Source organism: Acanthisitta chloris, unplaced genomic scaffold (assembly GCF_000695815.1).
Source record: "Acanthisitta chloris isolate BGI_N310 unplaced genomic scaffold, ASM69581v1 scaffold5565, whole genome shotgun sequence".
In the NCBI taxonomy this organism is placed as follows: domain Eukaryota; kingdom Metazoa; phylum Chordata; class Aves; order Passeriformes; family Acanthisittidae; genus Acanthisitta; species Acanthisitta chloris.
In genome coordinates, this window is record NW_008672006.1 from 48,612 (window position 1) to 66,576 (window position 17,965).

The following is a 17,965-nucleotide window of genomic DNA, read 5'->3' on the forward strand; positions in this document are numbered from 1 at the left end:
ATGATGCTATCTCAGTATATCCTTTAATATTTTACTGACATAAATGGCACAATGAATGTAAGGTTTTAAACTCAGCTTACTTAGCAATATTTTAAAACAGTATTTTGAATGCATATGTAGGAGAATTGTTCTATTTTCTAAGGCCACTCTATAGTCTAGAAGAATGACATCCATCCTAATAAGAGCCTAAAATACTTTAGACTCAATGCCACTCTTACAGTGAGCTGACAGTGAAGCAAGACAGAAGCAGGAGGTGATGTGAGACAATACCCCTCTTCAGCCTCCTGAACCTTCCTTAGAAAGGTACTGATCTTAACAATGAAATAATATGCACCAGTCATCTTTAAAATACAGCAAGCAAAATGTGTGACATTCATGTACACTGCAACCTCCAGATCTGACTGTGGCCACTCACTTATATAAAGGAATGTGGTGTTGGATATTGTACTTCCTCTGTTTACACTGTCACATATTTTCTTACAGCAACTCTGACTGAAATCAAATATGGATGTTTGTGTCCTTTGGGTATGCGTGCAGACACAGACCTAAAACTATTTCTGGTGTAATTTAAAATCAAACTAGGTACATGCTCACACAATCACTCATGTAATTCATGGTATGGGCACATATGCAGGTATCCATACATTCATCTTGGATTGTTGCCAAGAGATACTCCATATCTCTAAATAAGTTCCTGACTACAGGCTAGCTCTAATCTATAAGGCCCACACGACAGCAAGACTTCTACTCAAGCTGCCAAACAACTCTAATAGAGCTAAAATCCCTTAGCCGCTGTCTCCAAACTACTTTATTTGTAAATCTTTGACTGTAATGTGGATGTGACACAAAGGCAAAATAAATCCCACCTGTAGTCTTGATGCACCCTCATTTTGGCCCCTTTACAATTTTGAAAAAAAACCTAGCAGGTATAGTGTGAATGAGATTGCAGCAGGGAGAGGAGAAGAACATTGACTGTTATTAGCATTCAAAAACCTTACCTCACATGATATTCTTCCTGGAGCATCAACATTGTCTGCTCATTATCTTCTGATCTTTCACAAAGTACCTGTGTTTTAAAACTGAGGTCTGTTTTTTCTGATGGTCCCCTGACATCTGACAGGTTAACATCAGAGCTAGTCTGGTGATCTGAAATAAATAATGTGGAATGAGAACATTGTTAATAACCCCAAATCCACAAAACATAGCAAAGATGTGGTTTCCAACATATTACTCATCTGGCATTTGGAGTCACATTGAGGGCACCACATGAAATCCTGGCAAAATTCCTTTGCATGTAAATGTGATAAGGTGTCCCACTTGCATAAAGAGCTTGCCTCTGAAGTTCTGATTCTGCAGTCTTGATTTACATGAATAGGCTCTGCTCATATGCTTTATCTTACTAAAATCAATAGGACACAGCCTTTAGACCAAAATCATTGTGACCAACAAGGCCAGAGAGATCAGCCATTTTATAGTCTCAGAAAAACAAACTTTCATACACTGGGATAAATTGAGATTTTTATCACTCTTGCTTTCCCTATATATAAACAAGGACAAGCTGTATGTTTACAACATCACCCCACCTGTCTATAGGAAGGGTTTGCATGAGGGTAGTGATACCTGTGGTATTCTGACAGTAGACACAGATTTCCTTGGCACAGACTCCATATTTTGTCTGCCCTAAGGAACACAATGTTGGGTGGAAAATACACATATCTCTTAAAGGATAATCTGGGTTTGGAAATCATACAGGTAGCTTGCAATCAAATTCTCTTCTCTTTTGCTGTACCAGAAAAGGCCCAAGAGTCATAGTGAATCCTTCACCACATCACAGAATTTTAATGATGAAATAGAACTGCATCTGCAGAGCTCTGACTAAGCCTGTGTTTTAGCAAATGTATCCTTCACACCTGCTATATCTCAGCTGTATCATTACTACTCCTTTCCAGACACTCTATTACCCTGTATGAAACACTTTTGCCACCCATCTCTAAGGACTGCAGCAGCTATTCATCACACAGGATTACTCAGTATACTGCAGTCACATAGTTAGATTATTGGTATCATTCCATGCAGCTCAGACTTAAAAAATCTTGACTGACTGGTGAGAAAATATCCTGAGAGACATCCACAGTATCTTGTATTACTGTAAATTATGAAATACTCACAGTCAATTACATTGAAGGATACAAAGAACTCTTCAGGCACATCTTTCCTCGTAAGCGGATGTTGAATATTAAAATAAATTAGCGATGGACAAATTACAGAGCAGTAGCAATTTGGCTTTGCTCAAACAAGTACCACAGCCATTTTGAGGTTTTTTTGCAAAAATGCCCAAGTGACTGAGGTACACAAACTATACAGCACTCCTAAGTGGCATAGAAATCTTTCCAGTCAATGTTAGTATTGGCAATTTACAATTAATTTTCTCACTTTCTCTTTACCTTTATTTCCCCCACATGCACCAGTACACCTGATACAGAATGTTCCCTTCCCTTACCAGTCTTGTCTTGCTTAAGGCATAGATTTAATAAACTACTACTATAATAAGTGTACCTGCTAAGTGAAGTTATACCAGGGCATGCTATATCTGATGTAGAATTTTTTTTTCCAGAGAGATGTTTGGATTGTTAGAGAGGCCTCAGAAAAAGGACAATAAAAAAAAGATGAATAAGGAAAAAAAAAAGCGTATAATTTTTCTATGTTTCCTTGAGGAAGCTAAAGTTTCTTTGAACATCTAAATTAGGCATGTTCAGTGATCACCACTAGCTAGTAAAATCTGCCCAGTCTATTCCTGCTTATATTCTCTTCCCTTTAAGGCAAAATAATTCTGAATTTAACCTGTGAATTCAGTATAGATTAGTAAAATTACACTGAAACAACATGTAGACAAACTTTACTGAATTGAAGAAGCATTAATTCCATTTGCTTTAATTTATTTTAAAAGTTAAATAGGCTACACTTAAAGACTATTTCAATTCTGAATGAGAACCCACACACAGTTCAATGCAGTTTAACTAATTCAGCTCAAAATGTAAGTAAATGAATTTATCTGAATATCACTGTGAAGATTAGACTTTATTTGGCACTGCCCTTCAGAAAAAAAGGAAGGCTGAGGGAAACAGTTGGACACTTTACAGCAACCTTCCAGTAACCTTCCCCTAAATTGGGCTTACAAGAAAGATCAAGAGGGACATTACAAGGGCATGTAGGGATAGGACAAGGGGGAATGGCTTCACACTCAAAGACAGTGGGTTTAGATGATATATTAGAAAGAAATGCCTTACAGTGAGGTTGGTGAGACACTGGAACTGGTTGTTCAGAGAAGCTGTGGATGCTCCATAACTGGTAGAATTTAATGACAGGTTGGATGGGGCTTTGAGCAGCCTGGTCTAGTGGAAGGTGTCCCTCCCTGCCCATGGAAGGGGAGTTGGAAATGGGTTAGGTTCCCTTCCAACACAAACCACTCTGTAACTCTATGACACTGTATGCCCACAGCACATACTTTGGTAATTTTATGTCTTCATATTTCAGGTCACTTCAAAGTTTTACACTTAAGCACATAGAAATTGCTTCAGAATACAACTCATATAAGGGGGACACTGCTTCTAAAATGTTTTTCTGCCACTTTAGGCAAAGGAGTCTCACAGGGACAAGAAGTGTTTTATCATCAAATTGACAAAATGGAAAGAATGAATAACAAATCTATAGACACTGCATTCTCAGATGTCAGCCTTCTGTCAGTGTTCATTCTTCAAGGATCATGTGAATAAATTCTAATCTATGTGAAGTTCATGACAACTTCCTACAGTCTGTACTCTACTTATCAAAGATGCCAGTAGTGACTTTCAGCTTTTAATGCTAATAATTCATCTACTGAGAAGGTCAATGCTAGTGCTAAGAAGTTATTTAAAATCAGGACAACAGTTACCTCCGCCATTAATTGTATTTTAATATTTTTATTATGCCTAGTGACATCTAAATACAGTATCAGAACTTCAATCTAGTCAGTTGTGCTATCCCAATAATAGACAAATTATTAAGAAATGTGGCTCTTAAATCAAATAATTGGATATTTAAGAGAATCAGGGACTCCTCTGCTGACTCTGAAAGCGGTTAGCCATTTATTAGCTAAAAAACTTCAAGCAAGACCTCTTTCACTAAATGCCAAGTCTACCTGACAATCTAGGAAAGTCATGTACAACAGTCCAAGAACCATGGGCACCTAGATTATCTATTATCTACGATATATTTTGCAACCAGACTTCAAAGCTACCACATCCAGCACTCAAATTCCTACCAGCACTTGTACACTATCTGTCCTATAATGTGGACCATGTAAACAACCACGTGAAATGTTATTTCTCAATGCTGAACACTGGGGATAAAGCAAGGCTTGGCTTGTTGGCATTAACTGAAACAATGTACCTCATAAAGATATTAAAATTGCACTAATGACATTTTAGTAACACAAATTGAGCAATGTATAGACCGTATTTGTTTCATGTGGGCAGAAGTTGTTATTGGATGCTCATGTCTTTTAAACACTTAAATTTTGGACATCTTCACTATGAATCCTCTTTACATTCTTGTTTTCAACATGAAAACAATGGCTGGGGAGCTCCACTAATTGCTAAGGCTTTCACAAAAGTGGTCACTTAACAAGAATTTACAACCAAGGGTGAAGATTAGCTTAAAAGAAACATAAAAGGAACATCATTATCATGCTGGAATATCTAAGAGGGAGGATTTATTAAAGGATATTTGTTGCTCAGTGAATTTGTTCTTTTAGTGTTTTATATAATGGTGACCTATTCATGAGGTTCTTAAAATGTAGCTGTAAATGATTAAAATAATGGATGAATAAACCCAGATCCTTTCTTGTAGGATCGAAGTATAAGAAATTATTAACTTATGCTTAGGCAATACTATGAGCTAGAAGCCAAAAAGAAAGGAAAAATCTATTACAATCTTCCCTTGAGTAATCAGTGCAGTACTACTGGGAATTATCATCTGTTATAGAGGGTAATGTTTCATTTCCATGAGGTTACTTTTGTTGGCTTACTTTTGATAAATATCTACTGTGGATGGTCACAATGAAAGGACTGATCTTATATTTAAGCTCATTTTAAACAGTAAAATATTGCTCACATTTGCTGTAACAGTTATTCCCTTAATTGGGGACAGTGCTGATGTTTTCAACTTCATGTCAATGTTCTCTCCTAATTCATGCAACTTCAATACATCAGCTTGGTATATTTTACACAAAGCTGTTTGGAACACATTATTGCATTCGATTTAACATTTTAAACTAAATAAAGCCTCTCTAGTCTCTTGTGTATTCAACAACTAATGCTTCACCATGTCCTCTAAGCAACTTTCCTACTACATCCACTGTTCCCATCATCCCCAAATTCTAACATTTCAAATATACTCTTTAGCTATCCTTATTGCAGCCTACATGAGAATTTTAAGTGTTTCCTGTCTTTGATTACTTGGTACTTGCTACATGTTTTGAGTCAACAATGTATGTGACAGATTTAGGGCATTAAAAATAGCAGAAAACAAACTTATGAAAGATGTATGTGTTTTCTAAGGCTACCCATGGAATGAATCAGTCAAAATTAAGCTGGTTTTACGAAGCAAAATGCCTGCTAGCTTTAAGAATTTCAGTTCTTCCTCAAGTCTTGCTAAAGTAATGCTAGCTGAAGAAGTGAAACTGTTACAAAAAAAGTCCTCATTTATCCCTAAATCACACATCATAACAGAGGATGAAAAACATGGGCAAATCAGGTTAGTCAAATGACAAGGGATGGAACAGTAATTTAGCACATGTGGCCAACTTGTCACATGAAAGAAAAGACAGGATGTTCCAGCATCAAAGATGAAGAGGATTACAGCAGATCATTTAAGGGCAGAACTCATCCCATGTAATATGGTAGAACCACTCTCAGCACAACATGAGGTAAAGGTAGAGGTGGTCCCACTGGGTTCTGTGAAGTCTAACCAAAATGTTCTCATGTGTAAGGGACTTCCTTGCAATTCAAAAGCCTAAAGTCAAACACGTGTGAGTGCCCAGTGGAAATATAGATTAAATTAGAGCCAGGTAGAAAGAAAACAAAGCAACCTTCTGTAATGTGGAAAAAGCCAAGAAAAAAGACATGCACATCATATTCTCACTGCAATCCTCCATAAGTTTATCATAGACATTTATGAAAGATAATCCTCCTAAAGCATAGGTATTTATAAATGCAGAGAGTGCTGCAGAGTGGGAATGAAATAGAGCCTCTAACTGTATAAATTGCTCTATAAATTACCTGAGAAAGGCTGTGAGGAACAAAGTGGCAGAAAACATCCACCACACTGCACTTCATTCATGAACATGGGATTGACTAATTTTTACCATAAGCACTTTCTAAGATATGATTTCAAAGCAAATCCCCTTTTCTGCTCTAATGAAAAATTATCTTTTACTGATGGTGAGAGAAGGCTTAGGAATGGAAGGGTTTCCAAAAACCATGGCAAATTATTATTACATACTCAAACATATAAACATCTGACTTAAGTCTTAATTTGTTTCATTTGTTTTCTATCATATATAAATTCCAGACCAAGGTAAACATATTCATTATTGAACAAGCTTCTCTCTATGTTGAACTATCTATATTTTGCAAATACACTGACAGTTATCTTTGTTTTTCTCACAAGCATTCTCAGACCCAGTTTCTCCTGCATGGTTGAGTTCCTCTGTCAAAAACAGTAGCTTTCTGTAAGTTGGCCTATTTTGCCCATGTCTCCAAAATGTTTCTATTACTTTATTTACTTTTACTTACGATTTTTCTTGCAAATAAGCATCAAATTGACAGTTCCTTTAAAATCTATAAAGAACAGGTTTTTTTTCTTTTCTGAACATTTGGAGTTGGTGTTTATGCCATCTTTGCAACCCATGGCACTGCAATTTTTATTCATGTCTAGTTCTCTTCCCTAACAGCAATCCCTGAAGCCCCTCACATCTATTCTTTTATGAATTACTATATACATATAGGCAAAGATTGATTTGCTGTGAAGGTACACGCCCACCTGTGCTTTTATTATTGGGTATGTTTTTGTACACAACAATTTATCACTCTGATATAATTGTAGCCTAATGGAGGCATCATGGAAGCATTTAAAGAGAATATAAAAGCCTTACTATGTGTAGCCTTATTGGATCTGTTAGTAAAATCAAAAGATCCTGCCTTCAACTAATCCTGAAACAGCAAAAAAGCTATTTACCATGAGTGTATCAATAATCTTTAAGAAATAACTTGCACAAAAATGTAGTATTTCTTGATATACATACTTCCATATGATTGCAACTGTATATTCAGAGGCAATCTAATGCTATGACAATTAACTAGTTCCTAACTGATCTGTGGTTTGGAGGAAAGATTTTACTTAGTCAGTGCTTTGGCTAGGATGCATCTATTTGGAGGCTTTTGGGGACTAATTTTGTCTTTTACTGCATATCAATTCATGTAATTATTTTTACTGCATTCATATCCATGACTTTCAGCTTCAACTGCAGCACAGGAACATGACTGTTCTGATTAGCTTTAGACACACAGCAGGACTATCCCCAAGAATTTCAAACTATTAGGCACACTGGTTAGTTTGGAAACAATAACTACCTGCCTGAGGTCATGTGGGTGCTGAGCAGAACTGTTGATGGAGCCCAAGCCTGTTATTTCCAGTTTCTACATTCTGCATACCTCTCCAGGGAGAAGCAACTGAAGTCTGGCCCACTGTGTGCACCAGCAGTTCTGTTATTAAAGTCTAATGTTTTATTAAAGAGTCCTTCTATCCACTTCAGAGTTACTGGAATTCTGCCACAGTAAGAACACTTTGGCATTTTTGTTCCATTTCTCTGTGGTTTCAGCACACACACATCTCACCTCTTTCAGTGAAGGATTATATAGCACTAAGCATTGCCCAAAATCTAAGATGTGCTGCTGCAACTGAGACAGGCTATTCTCCCACTGCTGACTCAAAGTACCACTGAAGACAAAATGACTGATAGCAGGGGCATACAGGGTTGCAAGCAGACCTTCAAAATTTGCTAGCCTGATAAAATGGTCCTGCAACTCCCTAATTATTCCAAAGGGGGTAGCAGCAGCTGCTTAGTGGCTCTATTTTCTCTAAACTGCAATTCAACCCTCTCCTAACTAGCCTGGCAGAAACTGCACACTGAGTTTGGACACAGAAGTGGCACATGGCTACATTTTGAAATATACACATGTAAAAGGACATGGCTAGAGAGGAGCATCTGAGAATCATGTTGCACTTCAGGGAGGCGTGAAATCAGATTTCAAGCTGAAGAGGGGTTTAAGTTGCTACAGGTATTACCCTCAAGGAACAAGGAAATTGCTCAAGGAATGAGTCACCAAACTTTCCCCTCTTGCCCATGTTTGAAGTTATTCCCTTGATGATGAATATTCTTTAGAGTCATCAAAGATCAAAAAATTACATGGCTGGAAGGTCATGAAGTTTAACATAACTGAAAAGTCCTTTAACAAGTGCCCTGGGAAAGGCTGGGGGGAGAGACACTGACATTCTCAGCTACTGCCCTACTTGAAGTACAGTATCTAAATGTTTACTGACACAAGACAATATACTCCACTTTATAGCATTCCTTATATCAATCTGGTAACAGAAGCTAGCTTGGACTGCAGCAGGTCATTTACCAAACAGGGTGTCTCAGACTGAGTATGACAGCTGAGCTTCAATACCTGTACAGGACTCCTATCAATGCCTGGATTAAATTTATGATGCTGTTCTTGATCTGTACAGCTCTAAATTACATGGGATTTGTCTATCTGAGAGACCACATCTCCCTGTGCCACACTGCCACGGCAGCTGTCAGCAGAAAGACTCAAGCTAGACACATTTGGTATTAAAGAAGGGAAAAAAAGTGAGTTGTCAGCAAGACTGACTCACTAAGTGACAGGCTGCTTTGCAATTTACTCCCACCTTTAGTTTGAAATAGCTAAAATCTATTGACCCTTAAAGCAGGCTAAAAGGTACACTGCTTTCTCAGGAACACAATCAAGAGTGATATTTTTAGACACATCTGATAATCATGCTTGCTTTCTAACTCCTGATTATTTTCCTTTTGTTAGAGTTATGAATCAGAAAGTAATCTGAGGTCTTTATCTTTTAAGACAATGTCCTTTAATCCAACAGGATAGACAGACACATTTTATTAAAATAGGACTTCAGATAGCATTATAGGAAAAGAATAGAGTAGCAGAGGTACTCTTATAGCTCTTTATCTGCAGAGGGATGCCATCTATTTTGTTACAAAATGCTGACCTTAGTTTGGTAAAGGATACAGCTAACAGAGTAGGCACATATATGGGAGTTTGATGAGACCTCTGTGCAGGACCAAACGATGTCTGCTGTTAAACTTAATAGGCAGACAGCTATTACCCTTTAAAATCATCTTTTGTGCTCTACTTGCCCATCCCTAATTGCTTCAGTCAATTAGAGCTAAGATACAAGCCTGAATGGCAAATGTTAAAAAAGACAAAGCTGTTTCACAGATGGGGAATAGCCTTTTCTGAAACTGAGTGTCACATAATGGGTACCTAAATCTGATGCTAGCTCTGTTTGCAGGTAAAGTAATGAATGCTAATTCCACGATAACACATTCATATTTTATCTGTGTGGCTACAAGGCTGTATACCCATATCCTAGTAAGATTGCTTCATTTTTATACCTTAGTACAAATTATAAATTAAGATTATTTGGGGAACAGAAAATTTCTTGAGGGACCACAAGGGAATTTCCCAAAATAAAGCTTCCTAGTAATAAAAAAGCCACCTTCTATAGAAACCAACAATAAAGTAAACACATAACAAAATTTGTGAGTGGCTAAAGAGCTGACTTGTTCAGTTATCACCTACATGACTTAGTTCTCATATATTCCTGTCATGGTCATTAGCATTCCACAACTGGATCTTTTCCCTCACTCAGGAGCAAATCAATTGTTTTCACATCTGCTTGTAGCTCGTATTTCCCCAAAGGATCTCAGTGATCATATTGTTTTTCCATTTTCCAATGTACTATCTGACCTTTTCCCTCAAGGCCTTGCACAATTCACTTTAGTCAATCACTTCTTATTGATTGTTAGCCCTTGCTCATTCCCCATCTATCTTTGCTTTAATGGATATAGGGGGTTTTTTGGTGATTTTTTTGACATGTCCTGTCATCCACTCACTGCTCTTTCCATCCTTGTTGCTTTAGATTTCTCACTTAGATTTATACTTCTGTTCAGCTTCAACAGAGAGAAGCTCCATCTACTCTCTGTTCATCCTTTCTTTAGTACAATGCCAGTATATACAAATCAAACTTCAGCTTTCAGCATGCCACTCTCCACTTAAGACCTCACATAAAACACCATTCTTTTGTGAATTTATAGGGTTCTAGCAAAAACCCTTTCTTGGTTTATAATTTCTTAAGACCCTTCTGTTTTTGTGTCTTTCATACAATTGAGCACTGCATACACTTCCTTCTTATTAGGAAGAAACAGAGAGAGGAGAGGATCCCTGGAAACATTTCACAATTCATCCAATCCTGTCTGCTTACCAGATTCACCTACATTCTGCAGGAAACAAATACTGACATTTGCAGCTGTCATCTTACCCTTCTTGGCTTTACAAAGACTGACATACCAAACCTTGGAAACTGCAATCGTTCCACTTCCTGGGCTACTTTTCCCTCCAAAGTTCTGCAGTGGTATCAGATAATTGCTCCCTGTTGCACCATCACAGAAGAAATGTTGGCACATATTTCCTTACACCCATGCAGTAGTCAGTCTTAACCTCACATACAGGACACAGTTATTGGGAATCCTTCATTACTAGTTAGCCCTTTCACCTACCACAGCAATGGAGAATCTCTTTTGTCCTCTTAGCAACAGTTAGACACCATTAACCAGCAAAGGCTACGATCAGCACTAGCAGGATGACTGCCGAAAGCTGACTGAGAACTGCTGTCCAGGCAACTTCTGCAAAGATTTAAACTGGAATTTTTGCTGTTACTGCAAGACTCTCTTAGCTGGAAAATCCTCAAATCACTTCATTACAATATCAACCATTCAGCTGATAGGAAAATTGGAGTTAAAGCTGCTTTTCAAGTCGCCTATAAAGCCAGAAGTAACTTGGAGGATCATCTCCTCTGTCCTTTCTTTTCTTGGGACTTTGTGTTTTCTCTAATCATTCTCTATTTTACTGTCTCATTTTTTGGACAACACACTCCTGAATGAGAGAAACATGGGGTAGGTTTATTCTGCACCTGGATGATCAGCGAGAAAGCCTTTATACCAACAAACGTCTTCAATGCACTGACCCATGCATGGCACATTCAACACAGAACCAAAGGAGACATCCTTAAACACTCTGACAATATGTCTGTAGGGATAAACCAGTGCAGCTTTACAGCAGCTTTCTGCTTGAAATCACACCAGTACACCTGAGATGCAAAGAGAGTTATAAACAGACTCTATCAGAACAGAGGGGAGTCTAATATGTTAGAGAGTTATAAACAGACCCTATCAGAACAGAGGGGAGTCTAATATGAGAAGATTTAGTACATTGGTGCTAAATACTTTCTTCCACATGAGACACATTTTAAAGGGCCATATTTCCAACTAGTTCTGCCTGGACCTGTAGAATGCACACCTTTTAGCATCTGAAATACACCCACTGAGCTCCTTGAGTGCACTTTCCCTTTTAGTTTTAACTGCAAGGAATCCAATCCCCATGCTCCAAGACTGTTCTGCGTTGTGAAGCAAAGCATGGGAAGAAGGAATGACTGGAATATTTAAAAGCACAGAGGCTGATGCTGGTGTCTTGTAGAAGCTACAATTCTAAATTCCATGCATCACTGACATGTATATTGAATTTGGGCCAGTAAGGAAGAGCCAGTAAGCTTGCAGCATCCTTCTGCCCACCAAAACAGACCACAGAGCCAGTAACCTCAGAGTCTAGCAGCATAGAACTGCTATACCAGGAATTCCAGAATAATTTACTAATCCTTTTCCATCCATTAAGCATGCTGGTGCTATTAAACCAATTACTTCACAACAGTGTCAACCCAGAAATAAAGTTCTTTAAGTACTGGGGATAGCAAACATTTATTTAGCTCTTTACTAAAAGCAAACTAAGATTTTCCCAATCTGTTATCCCTACTAAAACTCTCTATAAGCTTTCACAACCATAAATAAACCAGAATGGCAAGTGTCAACAGGCGATGAAGTTGTGATGCAGAGCTTCTCTCAGTCACTGGCTGTCACTGGATGATGCTGCAAATCTAATGTGAGTAGGACTCAGCTACATGAAATTTAAAATCAGCTCTTTACTATAAGCAAAACTCCTCATACTGGGTACAGAAAAGGAAAGCTTCCCATGTCTTCCTTTTTCTCCACTCTGAAACCAAAGGAAAAGACCCATCCCTGTTGAATCTACTCCCCTTTTCACACTCCTCACAAGAATGTCTGAACAGTGTCAAACACTTTGCATAAGTCCAGGTAGATGATATCCGTTGTTCTGCCCCTATCTACAAATTCTGTGTCCCCATCATAGAAGGCCACCAAATTGGTCAGGCATGACTTGCCCCTGGTAAAGCCATGTCGGTTATTACCAATCACCTCTTGACTTTCTGTGTGCCTAAGCAGAGCTTCCAGGAGAATCTGCTCCATGATCTTGCCAGGCACAGAGGTGAGACTGACAGGTCTATAGTTCCCTAGTTCTTCTGCTTTCCGTTTTTTGAAAATGGGGGTTATGTTTCCCTTTTTCCAGTCATTGGCACTTCACCTGACTGCCAGGATTTCTGAAAAATTATAGGTAGTGGCTTAGAAACTTCATCAGCCAGTTCCCTCAGGACCTGAGGATGAATCTCATCAGGACCCATGGACTTATGCACATTCAGGTTCCTGAGATGGTCTTGAACCTGATCCTCTTCTACAGTGGGTTTAGGGGTTTCATCCTCCCAGTCTCCACCTTTACCCTTTTTGGTCTGGTCAGAGTGGCTAGAGCACATGGAGTTGAAGACTGAGGAAAAGAAGTCACTAAGCATGTCAGACTTTTCTATATCCAGGGCAGCCAGTTCTCCTGTTTCCTCCTGGAGAGGTCCCACATTATCCCCAGTCTTCCTTTTACATGCCGCACACCTGTAGAAGCCTTTCTTGTTATCCTTAGTATCCCTGTCTAGCATCAATTCCAACTGTGCCTTAGCTTTCCGGACATTGTCTCTAGCTTCCCTTACAGCTTCTCTGTATTTTTCCCAGTCCATTTGTCCTCCCTTCCACCTCCTAAAGACCTCTTTTTTCTCTGCACTTCCTCATCACTTCATTATTCATCCACAAAGGCCTTCTGGCATTTTTGCCTGATTTCCTCCGTGTCTGGATGCATCGGTCCTGAGCTTGGAGTAGCTGATTAATGAATATCAGCCAACAGTCTTGGGCCCCTCTGCCTTCCAGGACTTCATCCCAAGGGACTCTGCCAAGAAGGTCCTTGAAGAGGCCAAAGTCTGCTCTCCTGAAGTCCAGGGCAGTGAGCTTGCTGTGCGCCTTCCTCACTGCCCTGAGAATCTCAAACTCCATCTCGTGGTCGCTACAGCCAAGGCTGCCATGGAGCACCATGTTCCTCCCCAGCTCCTCCCTATTGGTGAGCACAAGGTCCAGCACAGCTCCTCTCCTTGTTGGTTCCCCTATCTTCTGTGTAAGGAAGTTATCATGAACACATTTAAGGAACCTCTGGGATTGCTTATGCACCACCATGTTGCTCTCCCAACAGCTCTCAGGGTGATTGAAATCCCCCATGAGGACTAGGGCTTTCGAGCTTGAGGCTAATCGCATCTGTCTATAGAGGCCTTCATCCACACCCTGCTCCTGATCAGGTGGTCTGTAGCAGACCCCCACTATAGCATCCAACCCTGCCCTTAATCTTGACCCACAGACTCTTGACTAATTCCTCATCCGTCCCTAGGCCGAGCTCCACACTTTCCAGTTGTTCATTGACATGTAGGGCTACTCCTCCTCCTCGTCTCCCCAGCCTCTTTCCTGTAAAGCCTAAACCCTTGTATTCCAATGCTCCAGTCATAGGAGCCACCCCACTACGTCTCTGTGATACCCACAATGTCATAGCTACACAGGCACACGCACATCTCTAGTGCCTCTTGTTTATTGCCCATACTCAGTGCATTTGTGTAGAGACATTTGAGCCCGTCCCCGGATGAACCCCACACTGGCTGGAGTCTCACCAGTTGCATTGCTCTGTTCTGGGCATCCATTATAGGTGATGGCATTCAACCAGCAGGATCAAGATGAATAGGTGTCCCCCTCCCCCAGTGAATCTAGTTTAAAGCTGTCTCTGCAAGTTTTGCAAGCCCCTGAGCTCCTGAGCAAAGGTACTTTTCTTATTTTTCGTCCAGTGACCCCCATCAGTCTGGTCAGACCAGGCTTGTCTGTGTATACCCCAAGGTCAGAGTACACAAAGCCTTGACTCTGGCACCATTGTTTCAGCCAACTATTGACCCTCCTAGTTCTTCTGGCCATCTCATAGCCCTCACCCTGGACCTCACATATTGATTTAAAGATGAATTGGGCATCAGAGTCCTTGACCATCTTTCCCAGGCTCCTGTAATCTTTCCTAATATTTTGTAGACTTCTGATGGCTATGTCACTAGGTCCCACATGGAATACTAATAGTGGCAGTGCCGCAGTTCTTGACCATCTCTTCCAGACTTCTGTAATCTTTCCTAATGTTTTGTAGGCTTCTGTTGGCTAAGTCAGTGGCTCCCACATGGAATACTAAGAGTGAGTAGTAGTCATTGGGTTTGGCAGTGCTCAGCAGTCTCTCTGTCACGTCTCTGATTTGCGCTTCCGGGAGACAACACACTTCCCTTGAGAGCGAGTCCGGCCGACAGATGAGTGTTTCCATGCCTGTCAAGGTTGAGTCCCCTACTACTATCACAGTACAAAGGATTCATTTCCAGAGGTCTTCTCTAGATGCCTTCCAATGATAACTTTTCAGTCATTGTGATTGGTAACCACAGTACAAAGCCCAGTGAAAGTCAATAATGCATTACGTGAAGGACACGTAAGACTATAGATTCACATAGACAATTTACAGTTTTACCTGCAAAAATACTTGTTGGAAATCTTAAATTACTTATCAGCTTTAGAAATAGCCTCACAACAGCAACTAAATACTGACTGATGACTGTTGGGACATAAACAAGTCTTAAATTTGGATGATGTCCATTTCAAACTTTGAAAGAACAGACTAAAAATGATAAATACATAATTAATTTTTAAAACTAAAAAAGAAATAAACTAAATAAACAACAGTAAAATCACGGTGCATTTAATTAGTACATGCTGTTGCAGTAGTGCTTATGTTCTAGTAATTTGACTTTTATTATTAATAAAACATTTTATGAACTTGTCATAATTGCTGTTAAAAGACATTCACTTGAAGATGTCAGTGCATTCACTTTTCCAGGTGTAAGCAGTTTTCATCTAGTTAGTGTAAAAAAAAAAAGAGGAAAAAATATCACATATGACACACACTTCAGAATCTGAAGGTACAGGTTACCATGACTAGTTAGACAGATTGAAACATGAACTGATAAGAAACCTCCTAACAAATGAAGTTTTCTCTGGATTTTGCAGAAATAAGAGAAGAAATAACAAAGAACTCAAGCAGTTTAAGTATTGGGGGATGACAGTCTCAACATCCTATCTATGGTTGCCACCTCCAGGCAACCACTTCAGTTTATCTTCTGGTTTGAAATAGTCAAGATGTCATGTCAGATGAAACAACTTAGTGACACTAGCCATTTTTTTGTTGACAGTCATCCCCGTTACCAACCCCCATCACTGCACTGGCACCCCAACTATCATTCTGCATGGAATGGAGAAATACAACATCTCAGGAAGACCTATTAATCTGGTAATTTTAGCAGTCCTGTTAGAGTAGCTCAAAGACTCATTGGCAGGGCAAAATAGAAATGCTGCTATACTGCAGCATACTTCAGCTACAAAAATGTTTCATCTGCTCTTCTGCTTATGATACAGTCAGACAGATTATTTTTATTTTAATTAAAAAATGCAATTGGCATTGGAGGTGGTCTGCAATAAGCAGATGACCTCACTGCCTTAAAATACCAGCATGGTGGTATGCACTGTCTGAATGTGAATGCATTGGGGAAGGAGTAAATAGAGGCACAACCCTGTGGTCTCATCTACGGCAACCTCCCCTGGCATTGCACAATGCCAGAACCACCTACCTCATTTTCTCTGTTTACTCAATCTTGCATGTTCCTGGGAGAATTCTTTGCGACCGAGACTTTAGTTCATATGCACACATACACGTGCAGTATTCAGTACTGACAAACCAATAAAATAAAAAATTGTAGCAATTTTGTTTCCTCTTCAACTTTGGTTCTTATTAGCACTTTAGCTTCATTTTCTCATAGACTCCAAGTCAGTGTCAACATCTAGGTGAAACACTTGCCCATTGAAGAAAGACTTGTGCTGATGAGCAAAGTGGGAACTTTACCATTGGCTTCATTGGTTATTTGGTTATTTGAGCACCAATGTGAAAAGAATTTTACAGGAGAACATGCAAAGTGGAATCAAAATGGGAAGCATTACTTCAGTATTCAATGTTATACCCAAATTCCAACAAAATTTGTGCCACTGTACTAGAAATGAAACAGGGAACAGAAACCATAAAAGCTACACTAAAAATATAATTCCTTTTTCTTTACTGTGCCCTGCACAATGGAAATTTATCCTGTATTTGAAGTGCTCTGATGATTTGTGTGTTAATCCCTATTTTAAACTCCCAGCCTGTTTGTCCTACATTTACTTACTACAGAAAAATACCCAATGCTAGCAGTATCTCATTAATACATATCTCAACTTTACTAGTAGTTGCAAAATTAATTTTCTTAGCATTAGTCTTCTTGGCCATTAAAACTGTGTGCAAGTACATGGAATACTTTCTAGGTAAACTGTCAGAAATTAATGGCATATTCCTCTCTCAGGTAAAAGTTGCATATTCGTTCTGAGAATCTTTTTCGGGCTGTCAAACACTGTGGATATGATTTTCAAGTTGGGTTATGTTACAAAACTTTATGAACCTCTAATTTTCAAAACAGTAAGCAGATAATTAATGGTACATGCAGGTTTGATGAGTAGTTCTCAACCATCAAATTTTGTAGAAATAAATTCTCTTCATAATTTGGAAAAAAAAAAGGATAACACTGCTTAGAGAAAAGGCTGGAAGTGGCTGAAGTGACAAGACTTGTTTTATTGAACTGTAGGTAATGAAAGCTAATAAAACAGTAAGCAGACTACCGTATGCTTATGACTCCTGAGCTGTACCAAGAAGTTCCACCAAAAAGTCTAAAAGTGTCAGCACACTTTAGAAACAGTGTCACAGAACAGTATTTGTATTAGATAAGATTTGTTCTCTTTTCGCATCATCAATACTGAGGATAACTACAGGAGAAATTCAGTACATTTAAAGATCTAAGTTAACTACCTCCAGATGCAAATCTCTATCTATATCTACAAATCTCCTGCTTAAACACATGGTTGCCTGAATTTGAAGTGAAAGTGTTTCAGGACTAAACCAAAAACTCCACCTATGCCTAGACTAAAACCCCTCAGGGTACTGAATTAATACATGTCACTTTAATATAAGAAAGGGTACACAGTTCAGCAGACCAAGGAGAAGTTGTAGAAGGAAAGAAACAGGAAAACCCAAAGATAGATGCAAACAAAATGCCTCCTAATTCTACTTTCAGCAATATGAGGGAAAGCTGATAAAGAAAAGTCAGAATTCTAGATTCACATTGGGCCATCTTAGATGCTAACATAGAACAATAAAATTTCTGAGTGTTCTCCTCTTTC

General features: G+C 39.0%; 1 protein-coding gene across 1 annotated transcript in view; it reads right to left on the reverse strand.

Annotated features, from left to right (window-relative positions):
* The window catches only part of LOC103801893 (B-cell scaffold protein with ankyrin repeats-like), a gene marked incomplete at both ends in the record, with an annotated part of 35,740 nt that overhangs the window by 13,675 nt on the left and 4,100 nt on the right, over positions 1 to 17,965 (reverse strand). The window contains 2 exon segments of the mRNA XM_009074329.1: positions 999 to 1,021; positions 1,024 to 1,146. Coding sequence (XP_009072577.1) covers positions 999 to 1,021; positions 1,024 to 1,146 — 146 coding nt within the window.